General features: G+C 40.4%; 1 protein-coding gene across 1 annotated transcript in view; it reads right to left on the bottom strand.

The window, feature by feature from the left end:
- The window catches only part of daw1 (dynein assembly factor with WDR repeat domains 1), a 56,181-nt gene that overhangs the window by 16,701 nt on the left and 16,950 nt on the right, over positions 1 to 22,530 (bottom strand). Inside the window, exons 4-8 of the mRNA XM_039759916.1 lie at positions 21,720 to 21,778; positions 21,510 to 21,632; positions 18,828 to 18,927; positions 10,691 to 10,798; positions 3,880 to 3,986 (exon numbers count right to left, since the gene is read on the bottom strand). Coding sequence (XP_039615850.1) covers positions 3,880 to 3,986; positions 10,691 to 10,798; positions 18,828 to 18,927; positions 21,510 to 21,632; positions 21,720 to 21,778 — 497 coding nt within the window. The remainder of the gene's footprint in view (positions 1 to 3,879; positions 3,987 to 10,690; positions 10,799 to 18,827; positions 18,928 to 21,509; positions 21,633 to 21,719; positions 21,779 to 22,530) is intronic.

The following is a 22,530-nucleotide window of genomic DNA, read 5'->3' as shown; positions in this document are numbered from 1 at the left end:
GGTGTGGCCTTCATCGCCACGCCGCCTGGCTGTCCGTCTCAACAACGCTGCTCGGAGCCCGCTGCGCCCAGCGAGGTCCGTTCCTCCTCCGCACCTGGGGATGGCCTTTCTTCGTCCGCGGCGGTTTCGGGGTAAACGCCCGCTGCTGCACGGCCGCCCTGCGGCCAGTGTGTGGGGTCCGCTGCTGCGCCGGGCCGTTCACAGAAATATTTGATTTTGAAGCAGGTCCCCGTCTTGTACCAGACGGATCATCCGCACGACTACGCCACTGTGAAAGCTGGCCCCGGCACAGACAGACGGACATCATATTGTCACCACACACCATTTATTTACAGTATTATTTACAGTAATTGTGCTCACGTGCACCCCAGTAGCCTTCTCGCACCGATCTCCCCAAGTCCAGGCCCACAGTCTTTGTGCCTTCCTGGCCGCCTCCCGTCCTCTCTCCAGTTCCGTCTGCTTCCACCCGACTTCCACCAATGACTGGAGGGAGACGGCCTCTAAATAATGCCCCGGATGAGCCCCAGGTGCTTCCGCCATCCTTGGCCACGCCCAGCGTGGCGGAAGTGTCGGCTGCCTTCCTGGCAGCTCTCCGGCGCCACAATGTCTTCCCCGCACTTCCTGGTGTGGCGGAAGTGTCGGGTTCCCGGATAATCAGGCACCGGGCGCCGCTGGCGGTGGCCACGGTCCCTACAGGGCTGGGCTTCAAAGCCCTGTACCTGAGGCCCGTGCCTAACCAGGACGGACGCCCCACTCTGTCTGGAGGAGGCACTCGCCTCCTGGGGGTGCACAGCGCAGAGTCTGGAATGGGAGGAGAGGACGTCCATTTAGCCCAATCCATCGTGCTAGTCTGCTGATATGTCGTTCAGTATGCACTGCCCGCTCATGTGCCCACCTCCAACTCGTCACTGGAGTTGTTGTTGTCTTTACACAGTCCAGATGCACATGTGACTCACATAGACGTTTCATTGCTCTGTACGGTTTTGGCTGCTTTTCTATATATAATCCACCAAGACACCCGACCACGATAGTAGCGAGGTGGGAGGGGGGTGTGTACAAAGGGTAGGGACGCAACCAGTGGGAGCGTATGAGTCACACTTAGTGGGAATTCCACGGTTTGCAGCCCGAATGGGGTTCAACGGCTTACTCACGCCTCTTTGCGCCGGGTAGACACACACTCAATCTCATGCATAATTATTTATTGAATGCTAAACACTTCTGGAAAGACACGGTTGTCTAAAACGGGTTGGTGTGAGAATACAACAGTAAGTGAATGAAAAGATGGAACTCTGGAGAGAGCAAAATACAACACAATAGTGAACCCGCGCCATAACAAACGCCGCATAATTATTTATTGATGGTTGAACACTTCTGGAAAGACACAGTTGTCTAAAAAGGGAGGGTTTGAGGATACAACAGAAAGTGAATGAAAAGATGGAACTCTGGAGAAAGCAACATATAATTGTCCTTGAGTGAAGAAGACGCATGTTTGTCGCGGATGCGAATTGCTGTATATAGCGTGTAAAACAGTATGCTATGGTGCACGCGGTCGTGCGTCGTAACCGAAAACTCGGTTTTTAAAGACTGCTTACTTCATTGTGTTTTAACCTCAGTTGTAAAGGAATGTTTTAAGGATCCCATGGGATACCCCTCGCAAACAGTTTTACACGCTGCATATGGCGACTCACCTCCGCGAGAAACTTGCCTCTATGAACAGTCAAGGTGGCTCGGAGGTACATGAGGCCTCTACGACAGACGAATATAAATGACGCCGTTCTTTCTGTGTCATCGCGCCTGAGTTAGTGGCCGTGGCTCTGCGAGTTGTCGTCGTATCCAATGGTCTTGGAGTTGGTGGGTGTGGCTCCTTCCTGCGTGCGCCATAGGTATCTTACTTGTCGGCGGCTTAGTGAATCCACGCCCCTTCCGGCGTGCTTTCCATGGGTGTCTTGCCTTAGTGAATTATATATATATATATATATATATAGATACTGTTATTTGTACTGAGTACAATGAAAATCCATTTTGCATGAATCTCACTCTGTAGGCCATGTTAAATGTAATAGGTGAAAAGTATGGGCCAATTATTAAAAAATAATCACATGATTTGAATACACATCTGTCATCATGTCAAAATATAACCACTGAGGAAACAGAAATAAAGAAGCAAAAGTAGGATTATCAGCAGACTATAGCTTGGCAAAGAAAGCAGTGTGTGTGTCACAACACACCCTATGGTGACCTCTGCAAGTAGACATACAAGCAAAAAATATATCCTGTGGTGGACGGCCAGTGCCCACATCACAGAAGGACATGGGGAGAGAACATACACATGGAATTTCAAGGTGGCAGCCTCTCTCAGTTGCTACTGCACTCCAGATTCCCACAGGGCACTCTGGGACATGGAGTTTGTGGACTCAGCCCTGTTGGGTTCTGGGGGTGCTGCCAGGGGGTGCTGCAGGGACTGGGGAGCCCTACTTTGTCTGCCTCCCAACACACCCTGCTGTGCTTGCAGACCAGGCTAACAGGCCAACAGGGATACTCTCAGGTATCTCATAAAAGAAGCCTTCTGCCGCAGTTCCAGGAGCCAGAGTCAAGAGAGAGAAGACGAAGCTTGCTCGAGGAAAGATGAAGAAGAGAGAATTTTTATATAATGTGAGACACACGCATAAGCTTTGTCATAAAATGTAAGAGCAGGCTAGCTGTCTTTTTCCAATTTATAAAATTTAAAAACTATGCTTCACTATAAAACGCAATTTCATGTGGCAAATGAATATATATCATGACTTTGAAGAAATAACTTTGACTTGGAAAACACCAAACGTATGTTTTAACCCACTTCAAAACCCGTCTCTAATACTCTCCCTACTCATGTTCTTGATTTTTCTTGAATCTCTCTCTGTCTTCCTCTTCTGCTCTGCTCCACTCCCAATACCAGGCTCAATGGCTCTGTGACAAGGAGGTCCTTTTAACTTGCAGCGCTGAAGTACTTTTGTAGACATATGCTAAGTGCTTTTGGGCTCGGTCCTAGAAATGTCCTATAAGCCTTCGTTTGATTCAGGCAACACTACAAGAGAGCAAGGAGCCAAGCGTGAGGCCACATGCCAGCGTGCTGCCCACTTCAAGGTTGTACCACTGCTATCGTACTAAGTGGGGAGTCTAGCATACAGTTACATGCTGCCCTCTACTGGGTTGGAGGATAACGTATTCTTAGTAACTGTCGCTCAAGAGGAAGATATGGAAAAAGATGATCCACTGTGGCAATCCCTAACAGGAGCAACCGAAAGAAGAAGAAGAATACCAACCTCAAGGGTTCTTCCAATATTTCTGCACCTGTTAGTCCTGTCAGCATGTGTTCCTACTACCCTTCCATCCACAACAGTGTATGACATGCCTATCTTTACACTGTCCAGCAGCCATTTTTGCAAAGATATTGAACTTGGATTAACAGAATGTAGAAAATGGATGAAAGTTTGGTTGGGGTATAGATATTTATATCCAGGATATATATTCCATATGAAAGATTAATGCTGCATGTGTTCTTCTTCAGAAAATTAAAAATGCTCTCATTTCCACTTAAGGCTTAGCCTTTTTTGTTTCTTTTTTTTTGCTGGTATTCTTTTTTATATCCTGCAGCTAACAGATTCAACCTTCATTACAAATCTGTATCAAAGATTTCTCCAAGGTTTACCAACATGAAATATTTATAAAAGTAAGGGAAATACTGTTTTATCTATCTAGATCAATAGCCATAACATAAATAAATGCACACTTCACTCCACCAGAATCTTCAAAGGGCTACTCTGAAAAATAAACCGAAGAGGGCTTTTATAAGAAAGAACTCTCAGATATAGAATTTTCATGCCTGAGGAGCTTGCTTACCTTCCAGACTGAACATCCCATAATGAAACAGTATGGTCAAAGGAGCCTGTGATGATTTTATCTCCTGTTGTGTTAAATGACAACGAAATGATCTCTGCTGAGTGGCCCTAAAAAACAAGAGTAAAACATTTTTTTTCACCCTCAGGTTCTAAGAAACACTTTGCAAAAATCTCACAGATAAGAAATGGCTGTCTTTCGTAATGTTTTATACTGAAACAGAAAGAGGTTAGACTTAGAAAGCAGCTATGAAGATGAAATCTTTAGTAGATGTAGGCAACTCTTTTCCGATAACTTGTGCCCACCTGAGTGACTGGAGGACTTTGTTGGATTAAGGTGAAAATCACTAACAGAGACCAGCATGGAAAGGACCGTAACTTGTCATTCATCCAATCCATCCATTCATTTTCTAAAGAAGCTTTTTCATAAAAAGAGTATGAGGAGTCAGTGCCAATCCCAACAGCATCTGATATAAGGCAGGAACAAACAATGGATGGGCCACAGAATGTCACTCCCAGAGCTGACTGGGCTTATCACTCTGTATGTGGATTTTGCACGTTCTCCACATGTCTGCATGGCTTGTTCTCTCGGTACACCAATTTCCCACCCACACCCCAAAATATGAAGGTTAGGCTAACTGGAGTCCCGTCTGAGTCACTGTGGCTTTGCCTCTGTGTCTGGGTCCAGTGATGAATTCATGTCCCATCATAGTTGGGTGCTACCTTGTGTCCAGTGTCACAGCGATAGGCTCAGACCTCTATGACTAGACTAAGAAAGTTTAACAATGAACAGGCAGAATTCATGTAACAAACCCAAGGAGCAAAGAGAAGGACATGCAAACTCCATTTGGACGTCCTGAATCAATAAAAATGTTTCTTGGTCAGAGTCACAGAGCAAATGGAGTTTCTCCTCAACCCCAGCAAATAGCAGATAACATGGAATAATCTGGAATGCACGTTGAAAACACACCTACAGTTAGGTCCATAAATATTTGGACAGAGACAACTTTTTTCTAATTTTGGTTCTGTACATTACCACAATGAATTTTAAATGAAACAACTCAGATGCAGTTGAAGTGCAGACTTTCAGCTTTAATTCAGTGAACAAAAAGATTGCAAAAAAAATGTGAGGCAACTAAAGTATTTTTTTTTTAATTTCAGGGGCTCAGAAGTATTTGGACAAATTAAATAACTGGAAATAAAATGTTCATTTCTAATACTTGGTTGAAAACCCTTTGCTGGCAATGACAGCCTGAAGTCTTGAACTCATGGACATCACCAGATGCTGGGTTTCCTCCTTTTAATGCTCTGCCAGACCTTTACTGCAGCGTCTTTCAGTTGCTGTTTGTTTGTGGGCCTTTCTGTCGAAGTTTAGTCTTCAACAAGTGAAATGCACGCTCAATTGGGTTAAGATCAGGTGACTGACTTGGCCATTCAAGAATTGTCCACTTCTTTGCTTTAATAAACTCCTGGGTTGGCTGTATGTTTTGGGTCATTGTCCATCTGTATCATGAAACGCCGCCCAATCAATTTGACTGCATTTAGCTGGATTTGAGCAGACAGTATGTCTCTGAACACCTCAGAATTCATTTTTTTTTTGTCCAAACAGGACGTATACCAAGTTGGACTTATTCCAAAGCGGACGTATACCAAGGTATCACTGTAGTTAGATGAGGCTTTTTTTAACTTGAACGTGAACGGGAAGTTTGCAAATGGCTAAAGATTAGTTGAGCATACTAAAATATACAAATTATATACATTTTCAGAATTTGGGGTTCACAGTCTAATACTTCTAGCTTCAGAGCCAAGTCAACATGGAATCTGAAAATCAGAACAAGTATCATAATATTATTGAGAACAAATACAATTTCAAAGATTCCTCCTTGGCCATTCGGCGTACACCAGGACCAGTGTCCTTTATATCCCACAAACACCAGACTGGATATGGAATTCCGCTATGGCAGGAAGTGTCTTGGAGAAGACACAAGAAATGGCCAGCCTTCAGCACTGGCAACAGATGAAAATGTTCCACCATGAAATGAATCATAACAGAGAATCAACAAGTGGCAGCGCTCGACATAGCAGACAATATAGGGATTAGTTATGGGTCAGTGGAGTCCATTTTTCAGTATTAACTAGGAGCTTGATCAGTAAATGCCCTGGACATTGACTCCTGAAGTAAAGCATCATGGCATCCAGTATTCCAAAAAGAGCAAATTTACAAGCATTTCATAGTTAAGGATTAAACTTGCATCCACCACTACAATCAAACAACTGAAACAATAACGGAAGCATGATGTTTAATTCATATCGATGCCTCATAACTGGTTTATAATAAGCTGCTTTGCTTTGCTGCTTGAGAACAACATGGAGGGAAGCTCTCAACCTTCCTTCTGCTTCACCTCAATCCCCCTGCTCATAATGTGAGGTGTAAAGGCTGCTCTGTGAATTCCCTCAGAGAGCAGACCCACCATGTGTGACTCGAACCTGTTCCCAACTCGGAAGGCCTACACTACCCCTGAGGGACATGCGATCAAAATGAAGAAAGAAGAGAGGTCGGACGAGCAGCACAAAGCATTTTATTTTTGTGAAAGAGAAAAGCTTTATGAATGTTAGAACAAGAATGCTTCAGTGTTCTTAGGGATTATATGAAATAATAAAACGTATTTGGCTTTACGGGTGTTTCTCTTAATAGTTCAGGTTCAAAAACTTTTGATCACCTCTCACATTTGTCAAGAAAACAAAAACAAACTTTTTATTTAATTAAAAAAATTCAGTGCATGACTATGTAGCCGTTGCTTGAGCTAACACATTGTACTTTGAGTAAAAAAGTTTGGAGAAATATAAAAATACATTCATTAAAAACAACACACAAGTCTGAAAAGGAAATGAAATCTAGAACTAACTTGCAATTTCGAGTACAGTAATAACATTTCAATTTTTAACTCTCTCATCATTAAATTTTAATTGCCAAGTCGTTAAATAATAAATGACTGTGTGTCCAAAGATTTCCTGATGAGAAACAGGTTTGTGAAACTTAACCCTCGAGGCTACTAATTTAATGACGCCATGAAAGTGTCAGCAGGAATTAGGGACTGAGCAGAGCTTGTCGTGACTAACACAGGGGAAGAGAAGGGAAAGGTACGTACAGTACTGCGTTACAACAAGAGAAAGTCAGTTATTTAAAGAATCAGAAAAGATAAAAACAGCCACTCACTGCGGAGACCTCCAAGGCGGTTAAATATGCCAACCCACTTCAAAGCACTTTCAGCCATGATGCTCATTGATATCTTCATCGGTCAACTTATTATCAGAATAAATCAAAGTGGCGCAGTGCTGAGAGTACAACAGAGTCAATGAGCGGCCCCCGAGAGTCTATGACAATGATTTGCAGAAGGTGTTCAGTTCTTTTATAAATACTGCAGTAGTGTTCTGATTTATTACTGCAGTAAATGTTCATTTGCTTATTGTGCATGATGTTTTGCAATCGGGGCACTTGCAGAGTTTTACTGTACACTTAATATATGGAGACCAATATATGAAGACCTGTGCACAATGTAGAATTATGCTGAGTATACTTTCAGAGCCACAGACTATAGCTGCGACATGCTGTAAATCTTGAAAATGCTGACTGAATCTTTGCACAGAGACATTTCAAATCATTGAATTCAATATGCTGACTTTGTGCTTGAACACGGTGAAGGCAGCAAAGCATGGTGGAAAATGCTGCGCTGTGGCCTGACAATCGCTCAGCCTTAATTTTATATAGTGCTATTTAAGGAAGCATTGGCCAATTCAGTACATAAAATCTGAAATTGTGAATTTCCCCTTGGGATTAATAAAGTATCTATCTATCTATCTATCTATCTATCTATCTATCTATCTATCTATCTATCTATCTATCTATCTAAATATCCATAGCCCTTCACTCAACTGAAAGTTTGGTACATGTAGGTGAGGAAGGCAAACCAGCTGCTATGTAAGCAAATCAGGCTGCTTGCTGAAGAGCACTTGATCATGGTGAGCCCATACCTGAAGATCCTTACAGTTTCTCTTAGGAAACTGAATCATTTTGGTTTCTTTTTAATCACACGGAGCACTAGAGGGTTGAATGATATTTCTGAGTCATAGTGAAAGCCAGTGTTTAGATTTTAAGCATCTATACTTCAGCAGTTTTATGGCAAATCTATAGCTACTGGACCCTTCTGCCAGCTGAGCAACAGGCCTAAATGAAACACTTTTTTGTTTTTCTATTTGTTACCTTTCTTTTCATCATGGCAGATCACCCCAAATAAACTGTAAGAGCTAATACTACTGACAAAAGTAAGTACCTAGAGAAATATTCATTACTGTGCATTTCATCTGGGCCTGGGTAAAAATAAAAACAAAAAATGCAAATCAGGTAGAGAGCCACTCAGGAAGGCACCACACCAGTGGCCACATTTATAAAATTTTGCATGAATCTGAGCATGAAAATATGAGCACAGGAAAATGTGTACACCAAAAAATACAAACTCAGATTTATAAAACCTGCTACACACACATTTCTGCACCATTCCCACATACGTGAACTTGCCTCAAACCCCGCCCTGAAACATCCATATATGGAGTATGCTGATCAACCTCATACATATGTAATCACGATGTTGCAGAACTTCATTGGCTGGTTGATGAAGTTGAGACCGCGTCACCTACAGTCAAGAGTATCTGGCTGTGCTCCACAACTGAAAGTGCAAGATCACATGAGGCATTTTAGCATCTCTCCTGTGTGCTCTGGGGGTCCGGGAAAGATGTAAGGCGCCAGTGTCTCAGCATCTAGCCACTATCACATGGCACATGTAATGATGGGATTGCTGTTTCAATGAATAGTACAGGCCAAATGAAACACTGAGAGTTACCTTACCAACAACAAGCCAGCCATCATCTATAGCACCATCATGTCTGCCCAAGGAACTTTGCTTTAAAATAAATGAATCACGGACTGACCCAGGGAACTTAAGACACAACATCTTGGCATCTCAGACAACTTGTGCGCTAATAGAATGTAACCAGTTAACAAAAGCAGCTTTGTTCTCGCTAGATACCCTTATTACAACATGATTGTCATCAATTGCTCTGATTATGTTAGGAGAAACTGAACGCTGCTGCATATTGGCATTTTATGCTGGCAAAAACATGTTATTTTAACGTCTGTGCACCCACACATTACAAAAACTGGATGTAATGCCTCGCCATTCAGTTAATGGCTACAAGCACAGCAGGCATTACGGAGTAACGCTTGGCTGAGATGCTCCTGACCTGTCAGCCAGTTCCTTGAGAAGTGACAACAGGTACCTGTTATAAACTGACAAAAAAAATATAAAAAGCTCCTCAGTGCCAATACGAAGCATTGTCCCTCTTCAGAGGGAACTAAAATACAGTCTGTGCATCATATTCATCATTGCTTTACTAACACAGCACCCATTCCTTAAGCTGAGGTATAAATGTCTAACGTATGTGCTCATTGATTCTGAGTTAGGGAAAGTAGTGTCAGAAACACAAACCAAAAAAAGAAGAGTTGAGAAGGCTTTCTTTAGAGAATTAGGGAAAGAAGTACTTCTCATAAACTCGATAATCCCTCTTTTCTTTTTCTTTCTTCAGTAGGCCTCATGTTCAGTTCCAACAACATTACTCATTTTTCCTTTTCCAGATTTAGTGAAGATGAAACTTTCCACAGATTTGCACTCGCTTCTCTGGGTAATAAAGGGGCTACGCATTGCACTTTAATGTAAGCTGATTATCCTGATTAATGTAAGCCGGTTAATAGTAACAGAGGACCTGAAAGCACTACTTTAGTGTGCTTCTTATCCAAATCCCATAAAGCTTCTTCTGACGCCATAAAATGAAGATTGTACCGTAAAAAATACTCTCTTTACCAAATAAACAATTAATTCCAGCACAAAAATCAGTCTCATTGAACTCTGAGGGCAGAATATACGGCACTAATCGCTCACCTCCAGAGCACAGAAATTATAAATGGACTGGATGACAGGATGAAATGGCGAAGGTCTACAATAAGTGGTAGGAAGTGGGAAAATAAGAACTAGTAGGTGAGAGCCGTGTAAAGATTACGCTGAAATGCTACACAGCAGTCACTAAGTAAACGGAGTGCTTTTTGCGGTCTCACATTGTGAATTATACGGTACCCCCACTGTGTTTCCAATGAAAAGCTTGAGATGTAAGACCGATTGATATTTATTAAGATGAACACTGGTATGGTGGCAAGTGTTTAAGTCCCAGCACAGTCAAGTCTTGTGCGGAGCTTAGACTTGGTCCCTGTATCTACAATGGTTTTCTGTGGATACTCTGTTGTACCTTAGCATCCCACAGACAGGCTGGTTAGAATAACTGATGACTTCAAACTGGCCATGTACGGGTAAATGTAGGCGTGTGTGTGACTGTGCCCTATGAGGGACTGCTACCTACATCAGGTTAGTTTCTACAAAGCACCAATAAATTGAAAACAATTAAGTGGTGCACTTTTCAAATATGAGAATAAATAGATGGCTCTGGTAAAAATCTTTGAAGACATGGGTATTGTAAGTCCCAGTGGATAAAGGCGTCAGCCAAATAAGTAAATGTAAATGTAAGAACGTGCAGACTCCAAGCTGCTAGTAGCTGGACTGGGAATCAATCCTGTTTCCCTGGCTTTGTGAAGACAGAAGCAATAACCACACTGTCACTTTACCCCTCTTCACATTAATTGCACACATAATGACATCATTTACACTGTTATAATACTTTTATGAAATGTTTAAAGTTAAACAAATACTCACAGTTAGTGTTACCGCCTCTTCACCAGTCTGGATGTCCCACAGCTTTGCTGTATTGTCCATGCTACCCGTTGCCACCAATGTGCTTTGCGGATTAAAAGACAAACAAACCTGCAAAACAAGAACAGAATATCATACACTGCCGACTGTGCCAATTTAGGCATAACTCGTGTGAAAGGAAATTCATAAAGAAAGCCAGCTTTTTAAATGATTTTTAATATAATTCAAAAATTCTTGCTTTTTAATGACCAAAACTAATGAATGGAGTTTTTTCAGATAATTAAAGGAGAGGAGAGGTTAGGAGCATGCGCGGATATTTTTTGGTGCGTTGCCATTCCCACCGTGTGACCAACCACCGGGATTGGGAGCCGAGTGCGGCCATGCAATGGATGACACCTTAAGATAAGGGAAATAACACTATTTTCAGGAATAAATGATTCTTTTGTAAGTCTAGTAACTAAGAAAAGGAGCTGCACAAAGTTCACTTGTAACATACTTGAACATTATGAATAGGGCAGATAAAACAGAACGACTGCTTTATTTAATGATTTGAAGTGTTTGAAATTCATTGTATAGTGTATATTGGTATTATGTAAAATAAAACTTTTTTATGATTGGGAACAATATGAAAATTGCTATATAAAGGAAACTGGTTGTTTTGTAATTGCTCTGAGATAACAATAACAGTATAAAAGGTACAATACGTAGCATTGTTATCTTTTATTATAACCTGACGAGTGACAGCTTAATGAAGATTTAAACAATTTGCTTTGTGAAATGCAAGTCACTATAAAAATGAACATATTTAGTCACTATGTAGTTACAGTGGTTAGCTCTGACGCCTCACAGATCCAGCATCCTGTATTTGATTCCTGCCCTCAGGCGCTGTGCCATCTCTGTGGAGCCACTCCATGGCCACAAGACACACACGTTAGGTGAACTGGAGATTCTAAATGAGCTCCCAGGCTTGGCTTCCCTCCTACACTCAGTGGTCAACGGGTCTCACAACTCCAAACTGGGTAAACACGTTTAAAAATTGTATGTTATCTTACGTTGTGTGGTGCTTTGCAAAGATTACAAATGCATATACTGTACATTATTACAAAGAGGTATAAAGTATAAAACGTCTCGAGACTCTAATTGTCAGGCATTACATAAAGTAAAAAAGCAAAGTCTTTGCGTGTTTGTTGATATGAGAGTCACAAAATAAAATGCAAATTGCTCCAACAGTTTGAGCTTTGTTGTAATTAAAACAGTGAATGTTATCATATCAAATAAAAGATGAGTACTTTTTAAATTATCTTTAGACTGTTAAAACTGAGAAATGTCTTACATACAATCAAAAAAAAAAATTCAGACGTGAGCATCAGTAGGATTTGCGTCCTAAGTTACCTGAACTATTCTATAACATTTCAGTAATTATTTACTTTGATGCCGATCTTCCTGATCATAAAATAGGTCATTTACGATAACAATTGACGAGAAGAATTCATCACTTAATTGCAGAATTATATTATGGTATTCTGCTATTCACTTGATACTTTACTGTACCACAAATGAAGGATATGTTATTATTATTCAACTTCTCTGCCCAGCGGTGGGCTGGCGCCCTGCCTGGGGTTTGTTTCCTAAGCCTTGTGCCCTGTGTTGGCTGGGATTGGCTCCAGCAGACCCCCCGTGACCCTGTAGTTAGGATATAGGGGGTTGGATAATGGATGGATGGATATTATGGTATTTGTGGGTTCCCCTTGAGTGCCTCTTTCTCTTGCACAATTTGGTACAAAAAAATAATCAGCACATCATCATCTCAGAACAGGCTCAAGTTTCGAGTTTGGTATTTTTTCATTCAGCCGTTTTAGCTCTAGGTCTTCCTCAAGAAACTGCAACACATAGACAGAAACACACCCATCATCGAGATATCGACGTTTTCGGCAACAGGGGACCCTAAAACATACCATACCATACCATACCATTTTATTTGTTGAGCGCTTAAAAGCACAGCATTACAACTGACCGAAGCGCTGTACAGTTAAAAAAGAAGCAGGACTAAAACAAAATATTAAAAACAAACATTAAGAGAGAATTAAAACAGAGATACTAAAAACAGGTCAGAGGACCCAATAAAATAGAGAAATAGGAAGAAGCAAGTGGAAATGAGACAGGTTAAGAATTAAAAGCCAATGTGAAGAAGTGCGTTTTTAGGCATGATTTAAATGTGGCGACTGAGGCGGCTTACCTAACCACTAAGGGTAGGGAGTTCCAGAGCCTGGGTGCACAGACGGAAAAAGCCCTTTCACCACGAGCTTTAAAACGTGCCTTGGGAACGGTTAGGAGCAGCTGATCTGCGGATCTAAGAACATGAAGAGGATTGTGACGATGGAGCAAGACACTCAAATAGGCAGGGGCTAGACCGTTTAGTGCCTTATAGGTTAAGAGGAGTATCTTAAAATCGATTCTGAATCTAATCGGCAGCCAGTGTAGGGTTTTTAAAATTGGTGTAATGAGTTGGCTTCTGCTACTTCCAGTTAGAAGCCTTGCAGCCGCATTCTGAGCCAGTTGGAGTCTAGAAAGAGTGGCTTTACTGATACCATAAAGGCAGGAATTTGAGTAGTCGAGCCGGGACGTAATGAATGCATGGATTACTGATTCCAGGAGGTGGTTAGACAGAATAGGCTTGAGTTTGGTGATTCGCCTGAGATGGAAAAAGCAGGATTTTACTGTGCTGTTGACTTGAGCATCCATTTTCAGGACCGTATCCATTTTGATTCCAAGATTGGAGACAGACGAAGTTACTGGAATGGGAAGAGAAACGAGGCCAAGGGGTGGAGCCTGTTTGCAGTCGGGACTAAAACAATGACCTCGGTTTTTGAATCGTTCAGGTGAAGGAAGTTTACAGCCAGCCAGGCCTTAATGTCAGATAGGCAGTCGAGAAGAGGTTTGGTGGAGTCAGTTGGCTTGAGGGAGAAATAAATTTGGCAGTCGTCAGCATATAGGTGATATGAAATTGCATGTTTTCTAAAAATTGCACCTAAAGGCAGGATGTAGATTGAAAAAAGTAGTGGCCCTAAAATGGAACCCTGGGGGACCCCACATGGGAGTGGGACTGATTCAGATGAAAAATCGTCTAGCATGACTCTGAGTCCTGTTGCAGAAATATGACCTGAACCAGTCGAGGGCTAAGCCAGATACACCAGCCCAGGATTCGAGCCGGGAGATCATGATGTCGTGGTCGATTGTGTCGAAGGCGGCAGATAAGTCGAGAAGAACCATAACCATGTGAAGTCCTGAGTCCAATGCCAAAAGGACATCATTTAGGACACGTAAATGCGCAGTTTCTGTGCTGTGTTGGGGCCTAAAGCCTGACTGAAAAAGATCCATTACCTGATGGTCCTGTAGGTGATGAGTTAATTGCTCATAAACTACTTTTTCTAGTATTTTTGACAAGAAAGGTAGTTTGGAGATTGGACGAAGATTGGAAAGAACGGCAGGGTCAAGATCAGGTTTTTTTCACAATTGGATGTACAACTGTGTGTTTGAAAGCACGAGGAACTATAGCCGAGGATAGACTACTAGTTATGATCTTTAGAACATCGTCTCGAATCACAGGAAACACATCTTTCAGCAGTCTGGACGGCACCACATTGTCCGGAGAGCCCGAAGGCTACATTGAGGCGACAATTTTTTCCAGATAGGGGAGCAAAATGGGTTCAAAGCTGGTGAGGGAGCCATGTGTAGGAGCGGCTAAATCAACAGGGTCAGAAGAAGAAATGGAGATCTGGGATCTAATGTTCGTGACCTTATCCAGAAAAAACGTGAGGATCTGATTACAAAGAGCAGTAGAGGCAGAAGAGAAAACAGTTACGGCTGGAGAGAGGACAGCATTTAGTGTTTTGTATAAGACACGTTGATTGCCAGAGTTTTTTGAGATGATGTCAGCGAAAAAACGGTTCCTTGCACCTCTGACTGCTCTCTGGTATTGGGACCACGCGTCACTCATGCAGTCGAAGGTAACAGTGAGACCATCTTTCCTCCATTTACGTTCTAGCCGCCTACAGTTTTGCCTGATGGAGCGAGTTTGTTCGTTTAGCCATGATCCGTCAAAAACTGGGGATCGAAATTTAGGACAAACCTAAAGCTTTCACTCCTCTCCCATAGATGATAGGTTATGGTGGACGAGGGTACAAAGCAAAAATTACACTGAAATTGTTTTAGCCGGCTAGAACATACTGCACAAGTCCCCTCGGACAGACTTTACTGAGAATGGCAGAAATTATTCACTGTAATTCTTTCCTGAGGTGCTTTCCAGAAGATTAGTCAAGCTGTTGTAGAAGTCGATAGACTAAACCTAGGGCTTGTTTGCCAAAACTCATAGAGCTTCGCAGACCTCAAAGTTGAAATACAAAGCAAAATAAAAACCAGAATCTAAAATTGAATTTCTTAATTCCTGAACTACAAGCCATCTCTCAAAATTTTCATTTATTATCACAAAGTTCATTGGCTATGTAATCTGTGGGAACAACTTACACTTATGGTATAAACTTAAGAAAAATTGCATTTAGCCCAATATTAATGGCTCTGTTAGTGATGCTTCTTCCTTCTTCCACAGTTCAACATGCCTGCCTTGGAGTTTTCTCACATTTGTCCAGTCAGGACTACTACCACTAAGCCCCCAAGGACTTTGTGACAAGATATAAAACATAAGGCACTACAGTAATCCCTCCTCGATCGCGGGGGTTGCGTTCCAGTACCCCCCGCGATAGATGAAAATCCGCAAAGTAGAAACCATATGTTTGTATGGTTATTTTTATATATTTTAAGCCCTTATAAACTCTCCCACACTGTTAACATTATTAGAGCCCTCTAGACATGAAATAACACCCTTTAGTCAAAAGTTTAAACTGTGCTCCATGACAAGACAGAGATGACAGTTCTTTCTCACAATTAAAAGAATGCAAACATATCTTCTCTTCAAAGGAGCGCCGTCAGGAGCAGAGAATGTCAGTGAGAGAGAGAGAGAGAAAAGCAAACAATCAAAAATCAATACGTGCTTTTGGGCTTTTAAGTATGCCGAAGCACCGCGATAAAGCAGCATTTTTTAGAGGAGCGTCCGTATCCTCTGTGCAAACAGCCCCTCTGCTCACACCCCCTCCATCAGGCAGAGAGAGTGACAGAGATAGAGAGAAGCAAACAATCAAGCACCGCACGGGAAGCATATCGTATATCATTGAGTAGTTTTATTTAATATGTAATACATGCTCTGATTGGGTAGCTTCTAAGCCATCCGCCAATAGCGTCCCTTGTATGAAATCAACTGGGCAAACAAACTGAGGAAGCATGTACCATAAATTAAAAGACCCATTGTCCGCAGAAATCCGTGAACCAGCGAAAAATCTGTGATATATATTTAGATATGCTTACATTTAAAATCCGCAATGGTGTTAAGCTGTGAAAGTCGAAGCGCGATATAGCGAGGGATCACTGCATATAAAATAAAGCTGCTTACCTTGTAAAGAGTTTTGTGAGAAACAGGAAAATCAAGAAGGATTGTCATGAAATGGGTTTTGTTATAGCAAGCACTAAGAAAGGCATTTGATAATCTATACTAATAAAAGGCAAAGCCCTCACTGACTCACTGACTCATCACTAATTCTCCAACTTCCCGTGTAGGTAGAAGGCTGAAATTTGGCAGGCTCATTCCTTACAGCTTACTTACAAAAGTTGGACAGGTTTCATTTCGAAATTCTACGTGTAATGGTCATAACTGGAACCTACTTTTTCATCTATATACTATAATAGACTTCTGCTTGATGCCCGTGGGAGGCGGAGTTACGCCTCCCACGTAATTTAGTGCCTGCCCATATAAGTCCGTCAGCGGCAATCCAATAGAAACACTGCCGCTAAATATTCACGGGTGAAGGACTGTGCTTATGCAGATGAAGATGAGATGGTCAGGGTGGTGTTTGGCACAAACTCGGCGAAACTGCGAGAGAAACTTTTAAGTGCCGGGTCTTAGCTAACATTAAATACAGCCAAGGGGTGGAAAAAGTCAATGTCCCGCTAAAGGAAGACAGTGTAAAAAAAAACCCGTGCACGCAGTGTGTCAGGTCTCAGATAAAGAGGAAGACGTGCTGTTTATTGATGCAGTAAGAAACGAATTGATGAATGAAACCTGTCATCTTTACAACGATTGACAAACACGGAATGTAACTTGAACACAACACATCCTACAAATATGAACCTGATTGAAAGAAATAATGATAATCAAATCCTTAATGACAGCGACACTCATAACACTCACAAAACAATTACATTAACAATCATCTTACGTTATTTTTAAAATGTTCCCTTTTCCTTTTCATAACTTCTTTAACACACTACTTCTCCGCTGCGATCTACATACTCTCAAATAGACAAACGACACGCCGTGGCACAATGGTAGAGGCTTCGCCACTAGCACCGACGTCCAAGGTTTGATTCCCGAGAGGGGGTACACTTCCTGATTCATTTTACCCTCGCATTCCCTTGGTTTGAGACGTATGAAAAAATATGCGGTTAACACAGAAAGACAGATCACCAATTGAAGCTTTATGAATAATGGATACAAAGTGTGTTCCTAAGACTGATCAGAGGCAAATTTCATTTCAAAAGACTACCCGACGGAAGCCTTAATAAAATCGTGGTTTTGTGCAAACTGTCCAAATACGAACTTGATTGAAAGGAATTATAATCAAATCCTTGATGACAGCAACACTCATAACGGTCACAAAACAAATACTGTATATTGACAGTCATGTTACGTTATTTTTAAAATGTTTCCTTCTCTTAGCACAAGCACAGCTGAGAAGCTTCGATGCATGTACTCCATAACGTGTTAAAAAATAACGCATTTAATCACACTTTCAATTCCAAGCAAAGGGGAACTTTTGTCAATGCATGATTTCCTGGTACATCGATTACACTGATGCACACATCACAGCTACAAAAATGTTAGAGTCGGAATAAAGCGCATTCCTACGACTGATCGGAGGAAAATTTAATTTCAAAAGACTATCCAACCGAAGCCTTGATAAAAGCATGGTTTTGTGCACACTGAAAAGCAAGCAAAATTAGATGCATTACAGAAAGCAGACTTTGTGGCTCTTACTGGGGATCATTGGACTTCCGTGACCGTTAGTAATTCTAATTACATCTAATTACAAAATGTTCAATGATCACACTGTTTTAGCCTAATGTACAAAATAATTTTGGCTAATGTTACTCAGAGTTTAAAGAGTAAGCTGGTCAAATTACCTTTTATGTTTCTGACTTATTTTTTTAAGAAGAAAAACTGCACTTTATGTTGAAATTTTTGTTATTATTATTTAAAGACAATACTATTCTGAAAATGTACTTAAAGTACTTAAAATACCACTTTATTTTTAAGTCTGCCCAATTTTAGCCAGGGATGATATTTTTGTTTCTGTTTTGAATTGAAATGCAGTTTAAAAGCATTTTTTTTAAGATATTAAAAGAGCTTGAGTTTACAATATTCATGTCCATGTCTATTATTTGATTCTGTCGCCCACTAAAACCCTTTTACATTAAAAAAAAACATTTGCAATTTGGGGCAAATTTTCATGTGTGATTACTAACGATTAATCAAGATTAATTATTACACAGCCTCTAATTAATTGGATTAATTTTTTTAATCCAGTCCCACCCCTAATATATATATGTAGATTTGTATATATATATATATATATATATATGTGTATATACAGTATATATGTAGATATGTATATGTATATATGTGTGTGTGTATGTATATACTGTATATATGTGTATATATTTGTATATGTGTATATATATGTATATATACACTGTATATGTTTATGTGTGTGTGTGTATATATATATATATATAATATATGCCAGCAACACTCATGACAATGACAACACAATTACATTGTCAATCATGTTACGTTATTATTAAAATGTTTCCTTTTCTTTTTCATTACTTCTTTAACACACTACTTCTCCGCTGCGAAGCGCAGGTATTTTGCTAGTTGAAGAATAAACTTGAGCAGATGTTTAGCCAACATGTTTTCTAAACAGCTACAAAGTAACAGCAGCAGACTGATTAATCACTGTTAAGTACTCACAATTTCTGCAGAATGTCCTCGAAAGGTGTGGAAACATTTCCCAGTTTCTGCACTCCACAGCTTGCAAGTCTTATCAAATGATCCAGTAGCTATTTTGTCTCTGCACACAAACAAAAATAAATTGTTAATTTATTATTCTTTTTTCTAACTTAAATTTCTATCTTAAGCTTGGCAGCCATCTTTATAGACACTCAATGAGAACAACATACATGGGAGGGAAATGGCTCAGTAGCAGATTTCATTTGATCATGCAATAACTGCGGAACATGGCACTACATTACGAGGGAGAATTTGCTAAGGTTCTTCCATGAGTTTAGATTACTAGTCAAACATAATCTACCTTAATGTTTAAAACAATTCAAAAGAGTTGTTGCATTATTTAGTATGTGGATTTTTACACTATTTTGACATGAAGAGTTTGCCAGAGTAGCCTACCTGACTTGCATGTGAAAATCAAAAGGCTTGGGTGACGAGTGGTAATGTGTGGTATGGTGGTTAACAGTGCAGCCTCTCTAGAATCCTGGGGGTGATCCCTGCACCCGGGCTTTGTCCATGTGGTGTCTACATTTTCTCCCTGTTGCCTGCACGGGTTACCTGCTTTGACTTTATTCAACTTGCCATTAGTTGCAGTTCTTTAATTTTTATCTGTAATCAATATTTGTTTTTGTTCGCATCATCTCAAAAACATGATAGTATGATTTTCTGATGCCCTGCAGTGGGCTGGCGCCCTGCCTAGGGTTTGTTTCCCGCCTTGCGCCCTGTGTTGGCTGGGATTGGCTTCAGCAGACCCCCCGTGACCCTGTAGTTAGGATATAGCAGGTTGGATAATGGATGGATGGCTGATTTTCTGATGGCTGTATTCATCTACTTGTTAGCTGCAGTCTCAGGTTGCCACCACGTGAACTGATGCCAGCATCTGTCTGATATCTTCACGCACCACAAATACTTGAAATGGTGGTGGGGATCTCCTGATATCCTGTCATGGGCTCCAATTTTTCAATTTCTCAAATCTAAAAAGGTGCTTCTGTGACGTTTGCTTGTTTCTAAGAGCACAACTTATTGCTTGCCGTTTCAGATTTTGACATATTATATTTCTATTCTCTGTGACTCTCTGTTTTGACCTCTTGACTGGAGCCTGTTATGATTTGCGAGTTCCTAATTGGTGCTTTCATCGCATGCTCCTCTCCTTTAAAACAAACTCGCCATTCTAACACATAACAACAAACGGCTAAATGAAATATGAGTCTTTCTTATATAAGCATTCACAGAGGCCACGGAAATCGCTTTAGTAAAGCAGCACCATCCTGCTGTATAAAGGGTACAATGATAACCTGTTCAAACAAATCCACCTTTTAAGAAACAGCATTATCATTTTGGAGTCCTTTATGGAAAAAAAAATCAACTTTGAGAGCATGTTCTTAAATTCTGACCTACCTTTGTCAGGCTAAATGGACAAAGGATTTCTGAACAATAACATTCCATTGCTTATTACTTTCCTTGGCTATTAAGGTCAATGTGTGAAAAACGAGATGACACAGAGTTTACACCATTTTGTTTGAATATTGCCGTTTCTGAATGAGGGAATATGGAGCTACCCATCCACTGAAGTCTTTGCGTCTTAAAAGAAAAAAAAAAAAAAGACAGCATTTCATGGACTTACATTTTCAAGTGTTGGTCCTCAGGCTCAGCTTCTCAAATATTGTGTCCACATAGTTACTGGTCATACAACAGGCTATGATTACTTTATGGTTAGTAATAATTAATAACAAACCATCCTAATTATACCAGAGCAGCAGAAATCATATATAAATTCAAAACTGTACGGTCAATTTATAAACATTTTTGATCATATATTAGAAGTTCACTTTATGTTTAAAACATAAAAGTGAAACACAAACCACTGAAGCCATTGGTGTCCAACTCTGATCCTGGAGGGCCGCAGTAGCTGCAGGTTTTCATTCTAACCCTTTTCCTAATCAGTGGCCAGTTTGTGCTGCCATTTAACTTCTTTTGCCTTAGTTTTAATTAAATTGACTTGGACCTCCTAATTGTTTCTTTTCCCTTAATTAGCTGCCTAACAATAATGAGACGCAAAACAAGACGCCATGTGACCAGCTAACCACAGTATCTGAAAATAAAGAAAGGAGAAGGTTAATCTGGTTAATCTGTTCAGATCACCAAAACATTTTGACAGTGTTCTTAGATAAAAAGGAATATCCACAGTTTTGGAAATGTCTGCTGTGGCAGAATGAGAGCAGCAACAAGCTATGGAATTAAATAACAGGTTTAATTAAGAGCAAGAATCGACTTTTGATTAAGAAATTGGTTGGAGTTTGATGTTCCAAGTTAGCAGGTCATTAGTTGGCTCGTTTCATGTGTCATTTCTGTTTGTCTGCCATTTAATGGATAAAAGAATCAATTTAGAGGACTGACTCCTTAAAAACAGGGCTATTGAAATGAAAAGAAAAGAAGTTAAAGTTACCTAGCAGTGAAAACTGGTCACCGATTAGGAAAAGGATTAGAATGAAAACCTGCAGACACTGTGGCCCACCAGGACTAGAGTTGGACACCCCTGACTTAAGCAATAAAATAACTGAAAATGAATTTAAAAATATGAATCCCTAAGCTTGTTGGGATCATTGGAGAACCTTCAGCAAAACAGAAGATGAATAAAACACCAACCCGTATGGATTGTTGAACGCAATTGCGTAGACAACATTGCGATGGCCTTCCAGCATGTGCAGCTCCTCTCCTGATGCTGTGTCCCATATCTTACAGGTCCTGTCATAGCTGCCAGTGATGAAGCTAATGACGAAACAAAAAAATATCATTCTGCAGATTCAGAATCATGCTTGAGAAGGAAACATGAAATAAATGAGTTGGGACATTTACCTTGAGCCTGATTTGTTAAAGGCAACATTTGTCAGGGGTAAAATATGTGCTCGAAGAACCTGAAAGGCAGAAGGTTTTATACGCGTTAAAACAAAAGGGAAGTTTAAGGCATGATGTTAAAGTACAGTGCAGACATCTTTGAAATCCCTGCATTTATAAAGAACAGTGTATAGCCAAGTAAACAGTGAAATAAATGAATGTGTTGCACAATAAAACCTCTGGAAATCTGACAATATACTTCAAAAACAAGCAGAGAGTGGCAAACATATTCAGCAAGAGTAGTGAGGAAGGCAGACATTTATTACTTCCAAAAACTATTTTACTGATTATTACAGGCCGACAGATAATCACATTGAATGATCTGAAAATTAACATTGTATGAAGATCTTTGCTTTCTCTTTCTTTAACCAAAATTTTACAGTACTAGGGTGTTGTAACGTGTTAGCCATTATGGATGTAGTGAGAAGTCAAGCAAAATTACTTCAGGCAAGAAGAAGAAGGGGCCCGAGTTGCCTTGAAAGCTTGCATATTGTAATCTTTCTAGTTAGCCAATAAAAGGTGAAGTTTTGCTGGACAGAAAACTGTAGAAATGTCTATTTAAATGAGCTGCATTAGCCAACAGCAGAAGGTTAATAAAAAAATGTTTTTTTCTTCTTTATTTTTCAACTAGGCAAATTACCTGGCATTGCCTTTGTATATCTTTACAGTTATGCCTGGGTATTTAAGCAAATGCTGCATTTATTCTCATTTTTCATTACCGAGTCTTTATTGGTCTTGTTGAAGCATTTCCATTGCTTCCTACTTCAAAGTT

The sequence above is a fragment of the Polypterus senegalus genome, chromosome 1 (assembly GCF_016835505.1).
Source record: "Polypterus senegalus isolate Bchr_013 chromosome 1, ASM1683550v1, whole genome shotgun sequence".
Classification (NCBI taxonomy): Eukaryota; Metazoa; Chordata; class Cladistia; order Polypteriformes; family Polypteridae; genus Polypterus; species Polypterus senegalus.
This window is presented reverse-complemented; position numbering and strand designations above follow the sequence as displayed.